Genomic DNA, 18,480 nt, shown 5'->3' with positions numbered 1-18,480 from the left:
ACTGAGAGTCTTATTTTCCCACCAATTAACTTTGCCTCTGACCATGACCTTCCCTTTGAGTCTCCTAGACCTTGGGGATGATCGCAGCCCCTTGGGTTGGGTGACGGCAACCCCATCTTCACTAGAACCTCTATAGTTAACTTTGATTTTTCCCACTCCGTCTATCCATCCCATGTATGCAGTCAGACATTTGATCATGGACTTTTCCTGACAAAATATGCTTGAATATAACCATTTCTTTTCACTCCCACTGCTACTGCTATTGTCACTGCCTTAACTAGGGCTTTATCTTTAAGTTCTTTATATAAATATATAAATATCTATATATAAATATAATATACAAATAAATAAAATATAATATTAATTCTGATGATTTTAAAGTCTTTTCTTGATAAAGACTTTTCCTGATAAAGACACACAATATCTTATGTAAATATTTTTGTATTATCTGTTCTTAGAATTTTAGCCATATGATTCTATCTCTTGGTTTGTCTAGAACTTTTTGATTGAATGCTGGCTATTTTATTTGGCTTTTTTTGTTTTTCTCAGTGGAAACGTTGTTTTGCTTCAAAATATTTTATTCTACCTGGAAGTAGCAAATCTTCAAATTACAATTTTTTAAATGCTTTCAAATATCAATACTATAGGTGTCACAAAATCTAGAAAAATGACATTTAAAAATTAACTACTGCCAGATGTGTCTCTATAAAACTTTTCCCCCACTCTTTTAGCTATATATTCTTTAACTGCCTCCTCATACGACAGTTTATGTATTTTCGAAATAAAATTTTAAGAAATAAACTTCGTAGTTTTTAGACATAGATTTCTTGTAACATGGTTGATTAGAATTTGCTTCTAGTTATTAATAGTTTAGAAAAGTTTATTTCAGCTTCACAATTTATTATTGATAATGTCACATTCATTTTCATTGTTAACTTTGAGAAAACCTCTATGGATTACTTCCCCATAAGTATTTACTATTATAAATGCATTACTGATTTCAGTACTGCTATAGGTTTGTGCATTACAGGGATTCTGATAAAATACTCATTCATACCATTCCATTACACACATTGTTGATGGAGTATATTCATTCATTCATTCATTCATTCATTCATTTATTTATTTTTGGCTGTGTTGGGTCTTCGTTGCTGTGCGCAGGCTTTCTCTACTTGCAGGGACTGGGGGCTACTCTTTGTTGCGGTGCACAGGCTTCTCATTGCGGTGGCTTCTCTTGTTGCAGAGCACGGGTGCTAGGCACGGAGGCTTCAGTAGTTGTGGCTCGCAGGCTCAATAGTCGTGGCTCATGGGCTCTAGAGTGCAGGTTCCGTAGTTGTGGCACACCGGCTTAGTTGCTCCGTGACATGTGGGATCTTCCCGGACCAGGACTCGAACCCTTGTCCCCTGCATTGGCAGGCGGCTTCTTAACCACTGCGCCATCAGGGAAGCCCCTGGAGTATATTCTTGACAGAAGAAAATTTCCATTTTGACTAAGCATTGATGAGAACTGAATCTTTGACTTATCTTTCACATGCCTGATGATTGAAATAATTTTCCACAGATTAGCTTCTGGTTTTGTACTTTTCAGTTGTTTTTTTCTTCTTCAAACGCACATGCTTTGAGAGCTGTGAAGTGCAAGACATGGCTATATTGTAAGGTGGGTTTTGTCCTTATGCTTCTGTGTCTTGTGCTAGGTTAAGTCAGTAGAGTAGTCAGTATGAGTACTGGAAGTTATTCCTGTAATGCGATAGTATATAGTCAATTACATATGGCGGTGTCTGAAAATCACATAATAGCCTCACTTAAAACATCTCCTTAGGGCTTCCCTGGTGGCGCAGTGGTTGAGAGTCCACCTGCCGACGCAGGGGACACAGGTTCGTGTCCCGGTCCGGGAAGATCCCACATGCCGCGGAGCGGCTAGGCCCGTGAGCCATGGCCGCTGAGCCTGTGCGTCCAGAGCCTGTGCTCCACAACGGGAGAGGCCACAACAGTGAGAGGCCCGCGTACCACAGAAAAAAGAAAATCTCCTTAGCCAGATTTCAAAAAAGCCTGTGGCCATTCCAATATGATCCAACATAGCGGAATATGATAGAAGGAAAATTGGCAAAGAAAGAGACGCTGGTCTTACCTGATGGAAGTTAAAATATCCCACCTTTGACAATTTTGCAAAAACTTATAATTCCATGAACTAATTTCTAGGGTTCTTCATAGGACCTAAAAAGGAACCCATAGAGTTGTGGAAGAACAATAGAAGCTGCTGTGATGAGAAGCCCAGGCACCGCAACAAAGAGTAGCCCCCGCTCGCCACAACTAGAGAAAGTCTGCACGCAGCATTGAAGACCCAATGCAGCCAAAATAAAAATAAATAAATAAAGATAAATAAATTTAATTTTAAAAAAGTAATACTCAGGTTTGAGGCATGAGAAGTATGATGAGGAGAAATTAGCTAATCTTTTCAGAACTTTTAAAATATCAAACTCAGTCTCTAAGATTTTAGCATTATATACAACATTGGTTACTTATTAGTGGTTTGGGAAGGCCAATTTAAAATTTTCTGATCTTACTGTATTGAAATTCACGGCCCTAATGTTTTCCACATTGACTATATGAATGATGAAGTAAAGTCAATCATGTATTTCCTTTCCAACTGGACAGAAAACAAAACTTTAAAAAGTGTTTGGACTACTGACTTTTGATTTCTTCTAAGGCAAGTGTATAGGTAATTTTTATTCCCTGATTAGGAGAAAAATGGTGGAAGAGGGCAGGGTTAAGAATTAAGATGTCAAGAGCGTGAGAGGTAGATGGCCAACCAGAGTTCCTAAGGTTCGGTGCCTGTAACTGTCGCCGCCGCTTAAGCCTGCCAAAGCAGTGGTACGGCTGCTGCCCTCATATTTGCTACCTCTAGAAACATTCTTGCCAGTAGTGGCGGCAGCGGGACTCAATTACCCCCTTTTCTCACTCTCTCCAGAAGCTCCAGATGGCGTCTTCTGTGGGCAACGTGGCCGACAGCACAGAACCAACGAAACGTATGCTTTCCTTCCAAGGGTTAGCTGAGTTGGTACATCGAGAGTATCAGGCAGGAGATTTTGAGGCAGCTGAGAGACACTGCATGCAGCTGTGGAGACAAGAGCCAGACAATACTGGAGTACTTTTATTACTTTCATCTCTACACTTCCAGTGTCGAAGGCTGGACAGATCTGCCCACTTTAGTACTCTGGCAATTAAACAGAACCCTCTTCTGGCAGAAGCCTATTCGAATTTGGGGAATGTGTACAAGGAAAGAGGGCAGTTGCAGGAAGCAATTGAGCATTACCGGCATGCATTGCATCTCAAACCAGATTTCATCGATGGTTATATTAACCTGGCAGCCGCTTTGGTAGCAGCAGGCGACATGGAAGGGGCAGTACAAGCTTACGTCTCTGCTCTTCAGTGCAATCCTGATTTGTACTGTGTTCGCAGTGACCTGGGGAACCTGCTCAAAGCCCTGGGTCGCTTGGAAGGAGCCAAGGCATGTTATTTGAAAGCAATGGAGACGCAACCGAACTTTGCAGTAGCTTGGAGTAATCTTGGCTGTGTTTTCAATGCACAAGGGGAGATTTGGCTTGCAATTCATCACTTTGAAAAGGCTGTCACGCTTGACCCCAATTTTCTGGATGCTTATATCAATTTAGGAAATGTCTTGAAAGAGGCACGGATTTTTGACAGAGCTGTGGCAGCTTACCTTTGTGCCCTAAGCTTGAGCCCAAATCATGCAGTGGTACATGCCAACCTGGCTTGTGTATACTATGAGCAAGGCCTGATAGATCTGGCAATAGACACCTACAGGCGAGCTATTGAATTGCAACCACATTTCCCTGATGCTTACTGCAACCTAGCCAACGCTCTGGAAGAGAAGGGCAGTGTTGCCGAAGCAGAAGATTGTTATAATACAGCTCTGCGGCTGTGTCCCACCCATGCAGACTCTCTGAATAACCTAGCCAATATCAAAGGAGACCAGGGGAACATTGAAGAGGCAGTTCGCTTGTACTGTAAGGCATTAGAAGTCTTCCCAGAGTTTGCTGTTGCCCATTCAAATTTAGCAAGTGTATTGCAGCAGCAGGGAAAACTGCAGGAAGCTCTGATGCATTATAAGGAGGCTGTTCGAATCAGTCCTACCTTTGCTGATGCCTACTGTAACATGGGAAACACTCTAAAGGAGATGCAGGATGTTCAGGGAGCCTTGCAGTGTTATACTCGTGCCATTCAGATTAACCCTGCACTTGCGGATGCCCACAGCAATCTGGCTTCCATTCACAAGTATTCAGGGAATATTCCAGAAGCAATTGCTTCTTATCGCACTGCTCTGAAGCTTGAACCTGATTTTCCTGACGCTTATTGTGATTTGGCTCATTGCCTGCAGATTGTCTGTGATTGGACAGACTATGATGAGCGAATGAAGAAGTTGGTCAGCATTGTGGCTGACCAGCTGGAGAAGAATAGGTTGCCTTCTGTGCAGCCTCATCATAGTATGCTCTATCCTCTTTCTCATGGCTTCAGGAAGGCTATTGCTGAGAGCCACGGGAACCTCTGCTTGGATGAGATCGGTGTCCTTCATAAACCACCGTACGAACATCCAAAAGACTTGAAGCTCAGTGATGGTCGACTGCGTGTAGGATACGTGAGTTCTGACTTTGGGAATCATCCTACTTCTCATCTTATGCAGTCTATTCCAGGCATGCACAATCCTGATAAATTTGAGGTATTCTGTTATGCCCTGAGCCCAGATGATGGCACAAACTTCCGAGCGAAGGTGATGGCAGAAGCCCATCATTTCATTGATCTTTCTCAGATTCCATGCAATGGGAAAGCAGCTGATCGCATCCATCAAGATGGTATACATATCCTTGTAAATATGAATGGTTATACCAGGGGTGCTCGAAATGAACTCTTTGCTCTCAGGCCAGCTCCTATTCAGGCAATGTGGCTGGGCTACCCTGGGACCAGTGGCGTGTTTTTCATGGATTATATCATCACTGATCAGGAAACTTCACCTGCTGAAGTTGCTGAGCAGTATTCTGAGAAACTGGCTTATATGCCCCATACTTTCTTTATTGGCGATCATGCTAATATGTTCCCTCACCTGAAGAAGAAGGCAGTCATCGATTTTCAGTCCAATGGGCACATTTATGACAATCGGATTGTGCTGAACGGCATCGACCTCAAAGCATTTCTTGATAGTCTCCCAGATGTGCAGATTGTCAAGATGAAATGTCCTGATGGAGGAGACAACGCAGACAGCAGTAATACGGCTCTTAATATGCCTGTCATTCCTATGAATACTATTGCAGAGGCAGTTATTGAAATGATTAACAGAGGACAAATTCAGATAACAATTAATGGATTCAGTCTTAGCAATGGACTGGCAACTACCCAGATCAACATTAAGGCTGCCACTGGAGAGGAGGTTCCCCGTACCATTATTGTAACCACACGTTCTCAGTACGGGTTACCGGAAGATGCCATTGTGTACTGTAACTTCAATCAGTTATATAAAATTGACCCATCTACTTTGCAGATGTGGGCAAATATTCTGAAGCGTGTTCCCAATAGTGTACTGTGGCTGTTGCGTTTTCCAGCAGTAGGAGAACCTAATATTCAACAGTATGCACAAAATATGGGCCTTCCCCAGAACCGTATCATTTTTTCACCTGTTGCTCCTAAAGAGGAACATGTTCGGAGAGGCCAGCTGGCTGATGTCTGCTTGGACACTCCACTCTGTAATGGACACACCACAGGGATGGATGTCCTTTGGTCAGGGACACCCGTGGTGACTATGCCAGGAGAGACTCTTGCTTCCCGAGTTGCAGCTTCCCAGCTCACTTGTTTAGGCTGTCTTGAGCTTATTGCTCAAAATAGACAAGAATATGAAGACATAGCTGTGAAACTGGGAACTGATCTAGAATACCTGAAGAAAATTCGTGGCAAAGTCTGGAAGCAGAGAACATCTAGCCCTCTGTTCAACACCAAGCAATACACAATGGACCTAGAGCGGCTCTATCTACAGATGTGGGAGCATTACGCAGCTGGCAACAAACCTGATCACATGATTAAGCCTGTTGAAGTCACTGAGTCGGCCTAAATAATGACTGTGTGCACAGGAGAATTACCCTGTACCTGAGCCTCAACCTTCTGGGGGAAAGGGAACTACTTTTTCCTTATCTGTACAATACCATGCTGCAGATGGGTGACAGACAATGATAAGAAATAGCACAGCCAGACTTGCTTCCTGCATGATCATGATCATGATAGGGAGAGACACAAGAGATGGGAAACTGCTGTTCCACAAGGAGTCTCCATAGAATTTTGCAGCAGCCAGGTGTCTGGAAGGTCTGGAAGGTAAGTCTGGAAGGTCTGATCTCCCTTGGTCTTCCATGGGATGGATGGTTAGTGTGGAAGGGAGATAGAGATTGCCCAGCCGTTTTGTGATTATCATGGATTGATTGAGTCTTCTGAATTAATATTTTTCTTTATATTTTGGGTATTGGAGCTTTTAAAAATGTTTGGTTTCAGGTATTTTTATTCATGTGAAGTGTGTATGATTCTCTTGAGATAAGCTTTTAAGCTAAAATATTCCTTGTTTTAGTTTCTGAACTCTACAGATAAATGGGGACTTTGCTGGTGTAGTCTTTTTATAGGTTTTGTAAACCACTTGAGCTTATATCAGTCATTTTAGTGTCTGACATAATGTTCGGAACTATCAGTGCTTTGTTGGTTTATAGATGATGGCTTAAATTCTTTTCCTGGTCCGTTTCCTTCTTCCCTTCCCCCCACTTTAAAAATTCTCCTGTAACTTGGCTAACAAAAAAACAAGTCTGATTCAAAACCTCCCAGAGTGTTTCTCTTAACCGCATCATCTGGTGCCAAATGAAGATTCTTAGGAGTGATTATTAATTCTGAAGGGCACAGTTGTGGTACTGTCACTGATGATAATAATAATGGATTTTTGGCCTAGAGTGTTGACCTATTTCACCAGTGTTTTACCGTTGACTGCCCCTCTATGCTGCTTCCAAAAGTGATAGTGTGTGTTAAGATTTTTACTTTCATTTCTAATGTTTGTTTGTTTGTTTTAGTGAGTCCTGTTCTTCCTTTTTCTTTCAGCAGAAATGAAATCCCAGGTAAGTATAAGTATTCAAATATTTGATCAGTAAGTCACAGTTATCTCCAGTACATTAAATAACTTTCATCAAAAAACATGTTATAGGTAAAAAGCTCTGAAGGACCAGCTATGTATATGATAATTATGTTTCAGACCTTCTAGGGTATTATATATAATAACTTGTCTTCTGGACGTGGTCTTGAAGTCTTTATGGATTCAGTCTCAGTAGTAGCGAACTGCACTGCTACTTGGTTTGGAGTACAAATTAGACTTTAGCCCTCCTGGAGGTTGAGTTTTTGGTATTGAAAACCATAGGAATGAAATTATTGTATTTCAACAAAGGATCGAGGGCTTGAGGCTTAAACAAGGCAACATACGTGTGGGAAGCAGTCAGCCTTGAGGGCAGGTAAGGACATGCCAGGCATGCGGCCGCTGCTCGAAGGGACTGTCCCTACTTGTTCCCCTCCTTGTTCCATTCCATGGGAGATAAATCACCAGGGCCCAGAGATCAGAAAGAATGTAAAATGAGACAAGCAAGCTGTCTCCCCCCTGCACATGCAGGTTATTTTTGATGCTTCTGGGTTTATGGGTTTCCTCCCAGGGAAGTTTATCTTGAGCCGAGACAGTCTGTAGATAATGTAAACCACCATCTGGCAACCTTCCGATTTCTAGTCTAGATAATCTGCAACTGTAGCATAATACAATTTGCCTTGCAACCATCAGTTGTCTTGATCCTTCTGATCCCACCCGTCGGTGCTACTTCAGTTCCTTACCCCTTCCCTTCTGACCCTGGGCGGTGAGATCCTCTTTCTCCGGCTGGTCCGCGGCAAGTGGCACTCGAACAGGGACCTGAAGCGTGAAGGCAATTAAAAGAAAAAGAAAGTGCAGGTAAGAGAACGCTTATGCAAAATATGTGTGGCCACCAGTAAAAGTGAAACGAATAGCGGCATAAGGCAATAGTCAGAAGTAAAATAAGATGGGGCAAAAGGGCTCAAAGATGTATGAATTATTTGCTCAGGTTTTACTTTTGATGCTTAAAGCTCGGGGTAATAAAGTTTCTGAACTTTATTGTTGACTGAATTTTTACAGCATATCCATGGTGCATCTCCCTGGTTTCCTGATGGTGGCTCTGGTGACATAGAAATCTGGCAGAAAGTTGGAGAAGATTTAAAAAATTATTACGAGTCTCGAGGGCCTACTCATACTCCTGTTGTTACATATAGTTTGTGGAGTCTGATAAAAACATGTTTAGATTCTTCTCATGATAGTGTTGATTTGAATGTAAAGTCAGAAAAACATAAGCCTCTGACAGAAGGAGAGACTGTATTAACTACTGTGTCGCCACTTCCTAAACCGAAAGAGCTAATTAATTTCAATAGTTTAGATGAAGAGGAACATTTTGACTTAACAGATGAGGCTTGTAAACATAAAAGAGAGAACTATCCTGAGGATGGTTTTCTCATGGCTGTGATAGATAAGTCAGTGAAAAAGCTGCAGGTTAATAAGGACTGTCTTCCTCAAAAATCTACATCTGTAAAAATGCTGAGTCCCTTGCAGCGCGCTGTACAAGGAGCAATAAAACGAGGAGAAGATCCTATTTTCTGTTGTCCCGTCATAGAAAGACCTGGTCCTAATAATCCTCAACAAGCTACTAGGGAGCATCAGGCTCTCCCTTTGAAAGTTTTGAAAGATTGAAAATCTGCCTGTGCTCAATATGGGCCCACTGCTCCTTTTACTACTGCTATGGTTGACAGGAGAAGCTCTTCCCCCCGCTGATTGGAAGTCTATTGCACGAGCTTGTTTAAATGGTGGAGATTATTTAATATGGAAGTTTGATTTTTATGAACGGGCTGCTGAACAAGCAGAAAAGAATGCTGCCCATAATATTCCAGTTGATTATCATATGCTGATTGGGGAAGGACAATATCTTTCTTTACAAGATCAATTAACTTATCCCTTTGTTGCTTATCCTCAAATAAATCATTTGGCATTACAAGCCTGGAGGAAATGTCCTTCTACACACAAAACTGAAGATCTTTCAAAACTTAGACAGGGACCTGATGAACCATACGCTGATTTTGTAGATAGGTTGTCACAGGCGGTGGGGAGACTCATTGTGGACGGACTCACTGGTACAATTGTAGTTAAGCAACTTGCTTTTGAAAATGCTAATAATGAGTGTCAGGCTGCGATTCGACCTTGGAGAAAACGGGGAACATTGGAGGATTATATTCGCCTTTGTGCAGACATTGGGCCTACTTATATACAGGGTGCTGCTGTGGCTGCAGCATTAACTGACGTGGGGTTTAAAAACAATCAAAAGAAAACAAAGACTTGTTTTAAATGCGGAAAGGGCAGGTCCTTTTGCTAGAGAATGTAGATCTTTTAATTCTAACCCTAGTCCTTCCTTCCCTACTCAGAAACCTCCAGATGGTCAGAAAATCCCTGGTTTATGCCCTACATGCAATAGGGGAAAACATTGGGCACAAGATTGTTGCTCAGTGGCCCACAAGGATGGGCCACCACTGTCGGGGAACTCCTCCCGGGGCCTTCCCCGGCCCCAACAAATAATAAGGGCAATGTCTGTGTATCCTCCTCAAATTATCAATCAGACATTAACCAAAAACAAAAACATACAATATCCTCGCTCTCCAGAGCAACACCAGGAAGCGCAGGACTGGAGCTCAGTACCTCCGCCCGATATGTATTAACTCCTGAAATGGGTCCTCAGGCCCTCTCTACGGGCATCTGTGGACCTTTACCCAAGGGTTTGATGGGACTATTATTGGGAAGAAGTAGCGTCGCCATGAAAGGTTTAACTGTTATGCCAGGAGTCATAGATTCTGACTACGAAGGAGAAATAAAAGTCATGGCACAAACTATTAAAAATATAATAACTATTTCTCCTGGTGATAAAATTGCACAATTGCTACTTTTGCCCTTTGTACCTCATGGACAAATTTTACAACATCAAAAGAGAGAAACAAAGGCTTTTGGATCGTCTAATGCTGCCTACTGGATTCAGAAGATAGGGAAAGAACGTCCAGAAATGAAATGAACCATTAATGGAAAGGTTTTTTCAGGTTTGTTAGACACTGGAGCTGATGTCTCTGTTATGACGCAGGTACACTGGCCTAAACGTTGGCCCATTAGTCCTACTATTACAGAACTTCACGGAATAGGACAAAGTTCTTCTCCTATGCAAAGTAGTCAGTTTTTTTTTATGGCAAGATAGTGAGGGCCATTCAGGATATTTCCAGCCTCATGTTTTGCCTGGGCTGCCTTTAAACCTCTGGGGCCGAGATATATTAAAAGAAATGGGAGTATTACTTTATAGTCCAAACTCTCAAGTCTCTAATATGATGTTGGATCAAGGATTTCTTCCCACAAAAGGGCTGGGAACAAATCAACAAGGAACTGTCAGTCCTATTGATGTGAAAATAAAAAATGATAGACAAGGTTTGGGTTTTTCTTAGGCGCCTTGGATTCTCCACTCACTGCTGATCCAATTACTTGGCTGACTGATGACCCTGTATGGGTGGACCAATGGCCCCTCACAAAGGAGAAATGAGAAGCTGCAGAACAATTAGTACTGGAACAATTAGGGCATTTAGAAATTTCCAGTAGTCCTTGGAATACTCCTATTTTTATTATCAAGAAAAAATCTGGAAAATGTAGGTTATTACAGGATCTAAGAGCTGTTAATAAAACTATGCTAATAATGGGAGCTCTTCAACCAGGCCTACCCTCTCCAACAGCCATACCACACAATTATCATCTTTTAGTTATAGATTTAAAAGATTGTTTTTTCACTATTCCTTTGTTTCCTGAAGATAGAAAACATTTTGCTTTTAGCTTGCCTTCCTTAAATTTTAAGGAACCCATGAGGAGATTTCAATGGAAAGTATTGCCTCAGGGCATGGCAAATAGTCCTACATTATGCCAAAAATATGTGGCTCAGGCCTTGACTCCTGTGAGAAAAAGGTTTCCATCGTTATATCTCATACATTATATGGATGATATGCTTTTAGCCACTGATAATATTTCTTTATTAGAGACTGCTTTTCCATTTTTACAACAGTCCTTACAATCATTTGGCTTGGTCACTGCCTCAAAAAAATTCAAAGACAGTCTCCATTTTTATATTTGGGAAAATATATTGATAACACTACTATTAGGCCTCAAAAACTGCAAATTCGAGTTGATAATTTAAAAACATGAAATGCTTTTCAAAAATTACTTGGAGATATTAATTGGCTAAGGCCTTCCTTAAAACTTACTACTGCTCAATTACAGCCTTTGTTTGATATTCTTAAAGGTGACTCAGATCCTTCTTCTTCACGCTCTATGACTCCAGAAGGATTTCAAGCTTTACAAATAGTCAGTAGATCTATCAGTTCTACACAATTAACTAGAATTCATACTCACCTTCCAATTTTCTTAATAATTTGTCCAACTCCTCACGTGACTACTGCCGTCTTATGGCAAACTGTTGGAATTATTGAATAGATTCATATGAAAACTACACCCTCTAAAGTTATTAACCCTTATTATGAACTTATTAGTAATTTAATAATGCAAGGTAGAACTAGATGCTTACAACCTATAAGTATAGAACCTTCTCAAATTATTATCCCTTATTCAGTTAGTCAACAAAATTGGCTTTTTCAACATAGTAATGAATGGGGTCTTGCTCTTGCAGGATTTTCAGGTACCTTGGAACGCCATTACCCTGCTGATAAATTGATCCAATTCAGCAAACTTAACTCATATCTTTCCTTCTATAATTAGGCAACAGCCTGTTCCTCATGTACCTTTGGTTTTTACGGACGGTTCTTCTTCAGGAGTGGCTACTGTAATCATTGACCACAGAACAAACCTCGTTAAAGAAACTTCCTTGACTTCAGCTCAACGTGTTGAACTGTATGCTGTCATTATGTCTTTTAAACATTTGCCTTCTATATCTTTTAATTTGTTTTCTGATAGTAAATATCTTATTAGCTTGTGATTTCTTCTGGAGACTGCGAGCATAGGACATACTAATGACCCTGAATTATCATCCTCTTTTTGTTTGCTTCAACAGCTTATTCGTTCCCATGATGGTCCTGTTGCAGGTCTGTATATCCGTGCTCATTCTAACTTGCCTGGTCCATTGACTAAACTTAATGCGACTGCAGATGTTTTAACTCGATCTAAACGTGATCTTTATCCTGTACATTTTCCTCCCAAGAATAGAGTTGAAGTTACTCCTCCTCCTCAATCTCTTTTCCCTAAAGCAGGACAGGTCCCAATTTACCGTACTCCTCCTTTCCGTTCATCATGCTGTCAAGAATGGCTAATGTACTGCATTCATTATCTTCATACTCTTGATACTCATGGTCCATGTCCTGGACACCCTCATATTATGGTAAGTTATGATCAAACTGCTTCACAAGCAGCACAGCCGTTGCACGCTTTACACCGTCAGTCGGCGGCTACATTGCACGCACAATTTTCCCTTACTGGTGAAGCCGCCCCACAAATTGTTAAGCAATGCCCACAATGCTTACCTCACCTTCCTGTTCCACATTATGTTGTTAATCCTCGTGGATTATTACCTAGACATTTATGGCAAATGGATGTTACTCGTATTCCGTCTTTTGGGAAATTACAGTTTGTTCATGTCACTATCGATACTTATTCTGGTTTCCTCTGTGCTACAGCACAGACCGGAGAAGCTACTAAACACGTTATCACTCATTTATTACACTGTTTTGCTTTCATGAACCTTCCCAAAATTATTAAAACAGATAATGGGCCCGCTGCTTTTGCAACATTTTGTAATTCATTACAAAATTACCCATATTACAGGCATTCCATATAACCCTCAAGGACAACGTATTATAGAACGTGCAAATAGATCTTTAAAGCTAACTATTGAAAAAATAAAAAGGGGGGAATTGTATAGAACAACGCCACATAACCTTATAAATCATGCTCTGTTTATTTTAAATGTTCTCACTGTTGACAAATTTGGCTGCTCTGCAGGGGGAAGGTTGGTGGCTGAGCCAAGATTGGCCTCTCAATCTCCGGAGGTCCTCTGGAAAGATCCGTTAACCAGCACTTGGCGTGGTCCTGATCCTGTGTTGATTTGGGGACGTGGTCACGTGTGTATCCTTCCCAGATCAGTGCCTGGACCTTGCTGGCTTCCTGAGCGCTTAGTCAAGCAAATAGATGGCTCGCCACAGCTCACCTAGTTCAGAAGATGAAGAAGCTCTGCACCTCTCCTGAAAATTTGACAGTGTTGATTCAGAAAAAGAAGAAGAAGAGGAGAGCACTTGCCAGGACGACTCAAAGGAGTGATGTTCCAACTTGGGGACAAATTAAACAACTGGTTTCATGAGCTCAAGAGTCAGTGAAACAACAGAATAATCCTGTTACACCTGTAACTTTATTTTTGGTTATGTTGGCAACCATTTCATGTGTTCCCTTTGTTAATGCAGCAACTTACTGGGCCTATGTACCTTATCCTCCACTATTACAACCCATATCTTGGTCTGAAGCAGAGTTTCCTGTATTTTACAATGATAAGTGTTTATGGGCCTCTTATTGGGAATATAAAACAAATCAATATGTCTGTAAATTATACTAACTGGTTTAGTACCCATCCTGTCTGTCTTAGCCCATTGAATCTGGAAACTGGATGTGTAAAGGCTATTAGTTATGAGCATACAGATGTTTATGAGGGAACGGATCAATCAATTAGTTTGTCAGGCTCTCCAGGCATCCTTCGTTTTACAGGAACCAACATTACTCTTACATGCCCGGCTACCAGCCGACGAGAGGATCTTAAGGATACCATCATTTGGTATAAAATGGGCAACCTATTAATATTAGAGGTCGAATCTCATACGCCTCACCACTTAGGGATTCCGCTATTACTATAGCCACGGTTACAGGTGAAGATTCAGGAAATTATTTCTGTATGAAGCGTTTACTTGGAGGACAAGGGATACTTATAGCTGGACGTAAGGTTACTATGCTTAACAGAAAATCAAAAAATCAATTGCCTCCCCTTACGACCGTTAACTTTCCTGGATCCAATTTTGAACATTGCAATGCATCTTGGAATAATAACCAAATATGGTGTACTATAGATTATACCAAGGTGTCAATTCTTATCTCTTCTTTTCCCATCATAGATAGGTTTATCACATTTCAAAAGAACTGGGATATATGGAAACTAGCTCTAACTTATTCCAATACACCTGTTATAACTTGTGTTGCTTCTCCATATACACGTTTGTGTGGTTCTATTAACATTGGTAATTCTTCCAAAGGAGGATATAATATTAGCTGTGTTAATTGTATTTTTAGCAGTTGTATGTTCCCTTCTGCAGGAACGCAATCTGTGCTTATACTAAAGCAACCCATGTATGTTATGGTGCCTGTACATCTGAGAGAACCTTGGTATGAAGATACTGGAGTACAGGCATGGGTGGAAGTCTCTAAAGCCTTGCAGAGGAGACGCTTTCTTGGGTGGCTAATAGTAAGTTTACTTGCGTCGGCTGCTCTGTCTGCTACTGTGGCTACTGCCGGTCTTGCTCTTTCACAGAGTATTAATCATGCTCACTTTGCTAATCAGTTATCTCAACATACCAGTCTTGCTTTATCTTTACAAAGTCACATATATTTACGGATTAATAACAAGTTAGATGAATTTAAAAACGCAATTTTGGGGATTGGAGATCAGATGGCAGCATTAAAATTGAGGATGCGTTTAGCTTGTCATGCAAAGTATACATGGATGTGTGTTACTCCTTAAAAGTACAGTGACTGTATTTGGGAATGGGAAAAAGTAAAAATGCATCTGCTGAGTGTTTGGTCAGATAATAATATTAGTCTTGATCTTAAGAAATTAAATGCTGAAATTCAGGATATACAAAATACACATCTTGATGATGTTTCGCCAGAAGATGTAATTCAAACTTTACTGGATCATTTAAAGTGGTTAAACCCTCAGTCTTGGATTACTGGAAGGTTGTCAGGATTTATTACCCTGGCCATAATTTGCCTATTATTGATAATAATCTCATGTCTGTTTCGTATCCTCATGCAACAGTACACTACTCTCGGCACTAAACTTCATGGAATTATTTTGCAGCAAAAGTTAAAAAATAAAAAAGACCTGTGGGAAGCAGTCAGCCTTGAGAGCAGGTAAGGACATGCCAGGCATGCCGCCGCTGCTCGAAGGGACTGTCCCTACTTGTTCCCCTCCTTGTTCCATTCCATGGGAGATAAATCACCAGGGCCCAGAGATCAGAAAGAATGTAAAATGAGACAAGCAAAGCTGTCTCCCCCCTGCACATGCAGGTTATTTTTGATGCTTCTGGGTTTATGGGTTTCCTCCCAGGGAAGTTAACCTTGAGCCGAGACAGTCTGTAGGTAATGTAAACCACCATCTGGCAACCTTCCTTTTTCTAGTCTAGATAATCTGCAACTGTAGCGCAATAAAATTTGCCTTGCAACCATCAGTTGTCTTGGTCCTTCTGACCCCATTCGTCGGTGCTACTTCAGTTCCTTACCCCTTCCCTTCTGACCCTGGGCGGTGAAATCCTCTTTCTCCGGCTGGTCCGCGGCACACATGAATATATGTCTTTGTCTTGCTGTACTGCACCTGTGCTGTCTAGTAACAGATATTTTGTCTGCTAGTAGTGTTCTAGATTATGTCTTTCCAAAGCGCTGAGGCAGTGCACCTATTCTGTAGTTGCAGCTGATGCCTGAATGTAGCCTAGCTGACAAATTATTGATTAATAAGAACTTGAATTTCTCAAAGATTTGTACTGTTAACCAAAATCTGAGCAAGGAGTCTCAAATGTAATTCTTAGCCAGAATTACATGTTAATGAACCATTTAACAGTGTGAATCAAGGAACATCAGTGTAAGGATTTCTTTTAATTTATTTTTTACCTGCTTGAAATATCAGTTAAAGTTTGCCAGCTTGGTTGCAGATGAACGGACGTTGGAAGTTCACCAAACTACTTAATGTGGGATAGGATAATAGACTTCCAGCGCCCTCAAGGCTGTGACCTTGCAGCCATTTTACATAGCACATCCTCCTCCTATAGGGATGAACCTTTCCCTGGCCCGAAAAGTAGCAGCTCTGTTGAAGCTTTGCTTATTGTAACAGGATTTTGTTTCCAGGTTACATGTCTGTGGAAGACTTAATTCTGAATAGAGATATAGATATTACTGGAAACGAATTGTTTTTTCTATTATACTCTGATTTATCAAAAAAGTAAAACATTTAAACTGTGCTACAGAAATTCAGAAGTTGTCTTGCAATCTTTAAACAATAAATGAATGAGTTGCCCTTAAAAAAAAAAAAAAGGATTAAGCAGTTAAGCTGTTGGTCCCACATCAGACAAATTTTCCTATACCTTCTGTCAATATTGTTAACAGAGACTGTTATTTTATTAATCCTTATGATCCCGTGATTCTTTCTTTCATGTTTCAGGGCACAGCAGGTGAGAGAGTGGATTTGTTAAGCTGGGTGGGTTTATCCTTCTTTTATGCGTTCATTCAATTTTATGTTCATTTACTTATTGTACACACATGGCAATAGAAGCTGCTAAAGCAATCATTGCTATTCTGCAAAACAACAAGGCACAGAAGCAGATGTCTTATTTCTGAGATTTCTCCCCCCAGGATTATTATGATTAAAGATCCTTTCCCCCCACTCCCTGGAGAGGACAAGGGGCTGCTCGCTGGAGGTTTTTTAATGACTTGGGGAAAGGCTCAAATATCCCCCCGTTATGGTAATCCACCCCAGGGGCAAACCTCACAAGAATATTACGAATTTATTTTATTGTTCTATCCTTGCAAAGGTAATACTCAGCTCATTAGAATATGAAAACTATACTGTCAAATTTCAGAATTACATGGATGAAGAAAATCACCAGTGGCATCATATCACGTGTGTTATAGTTGTATTTACTATATTGACTCTATTAACTATGTTGTGTTAACAATATATTGTATAACTATATATTGAAAAGGCAAAATGCTGTAACTTATTTCAGAAAAAATAATTATGTTGGCAAACCCCAAAGTGTACACTGTAGACAGGTCCTAGGAAAAGAAGATTTAATTCATAGTGGACAAGAGGTTAGCTTCTGTTTTCAGCCATGTGCTATTTCAAGAATTAAACGTCATGAATAATACAGGATATAAGAGGAATAGTCTAAAGACGGAAAAGCACATTTTGATTAGGAAAGAGAATTTAAGGCTTAAGTCTTTTTTTTTTAAGGAAAACTGCCTTATTACTATGAGATAAGAAAATTGTTTCCTTCTTTTCTTCCTTGCTTTCTTCTTTTTCTTTTTTTTAACCTTTTTAATTTTGGATATTTGACCTCTAAGCTGAGATGACTGAAAATGCCTCCTCTGGGCATCAACATTTTTGAAAGACTTTTTCCCCCTCCCTAAGGGCTATTTGTCTCTTGGAGGCATTGCCTACATTACTCACCAAGAGGCAAGCATTTGTCCTTGCACTAAATGCTGACATCTCCTGATAAGAGGGAAGCTGCAAAGTAGAAGAATTGAAGGTCAATATGTTGATAGTGGTCTCAAGAGCATTGACGTACATTTGTGTATTGGGGAAGGGGAGAGAAGCTTGAGAGTGGGCCAGTGGGGAGGGGTAAATATTTTGTGATGCTGTCTACCTATGGGCTTATAAAGTTTACAGCTGCATTAGGAGGACAAGCATTACCATTAGCATGAAAAGTAGGGCAGACCTCAGTTGCAAAAGCTTCTAGCCATACACATAGGGCAATACGTAAATGATACACCTTATTGCATTCACCCATTCACCCTCCCCTGTTCATGCTAATTGGAAATTTCAGTCCATTTCAGAGAAGTAACACAACTATCGATCATTTCCCCTGGCACGAATCTTCCTAGAGCCCACGCACTAGCCCATGTGTCTTAGATTTAATATCTGATCACTAGCTGGATTGAAGCCAAGAGGTGGTTCCCAAAGTTGCTGCACATTAGAATCACCTGGGGAACTCTGAGACCTCCCTGTGCCCAGGCTCCTCCCTAGACCTACTGAATCAAAATCTCTGGGGCTGGGACCCAGACACCAATGTTTTTCTTAAAAGCTCTTTAGGTAATTCAAATGAGCAGCAAAGCTTGAGAAGCAGCCCAATAACGGGAACAAACTTATTTCACACAGATAAAGTGGGGCAATTCATGTGTTAAAAGAACATGAATATATGTCCATGCCTCTCTCACGCTTTGTCACAGTTTACCCTTCCCCCTCCCCATATCCTCAAGTCCGTTCTCTAGTAAGTCTGTGTCTTTATTCC

At 40.8% G+C, this 18,480-nt stretch overlaps 1 protein-coding gene across 2 annotated transcripts in view; it reads left to right on the top strand.

Moving 5' to 3' along the window:
• Positions 1–18,070, top strand: part of LOC307183362 (UDP-N-acetylglucosamine--peptide N-acetylglucosaminyltransferase 110 kDa subunit-like) — a 44,082-nt gene extending 26,012 nt beyond the window's left edge. Inside the window, exons 3-4 of one of the 2 annotated variants that reach the window (XR_013827455.1) lie at positions 2,969–12,542; positions 13,163–18,070. Coding sequence is in view for 1 of the 2 variants with exons in the window: in XM_079915737.1 (XP_079771863.1) it covers positions 2,969–6,118 (3,150 nt within the window). In the remaining variant the exon portion in view is untranslated. Of the gene's footprint in view, positions 1–2,968 lie in introns of both variants that reach the window. The other variant, XM_079915737.1, reaches the window with a different exon arrangement.
• Positions 18,071–18,480: the final 410 nt, after the last annotated feature.

The sequence above is a fragment of the Stenella coeruleoalba genome (assembly GCF_951394435.1).
Source record: "Stenella coeruleoalba genome assembly, chromosome: 3".
Taxonomy (NCBI): domain Eukaryota; kingdom Metazoa; phylum Chordata; class Mammalia; order Artiodactyla; family Delphinidae; genus Stenella; species Stenella coeruleoalba.
The sequence above is the reverse complement of the archived record's forward strand: the minus strand, read 5'-3'. Positions and strand labels throughout refer to the sequence as shown.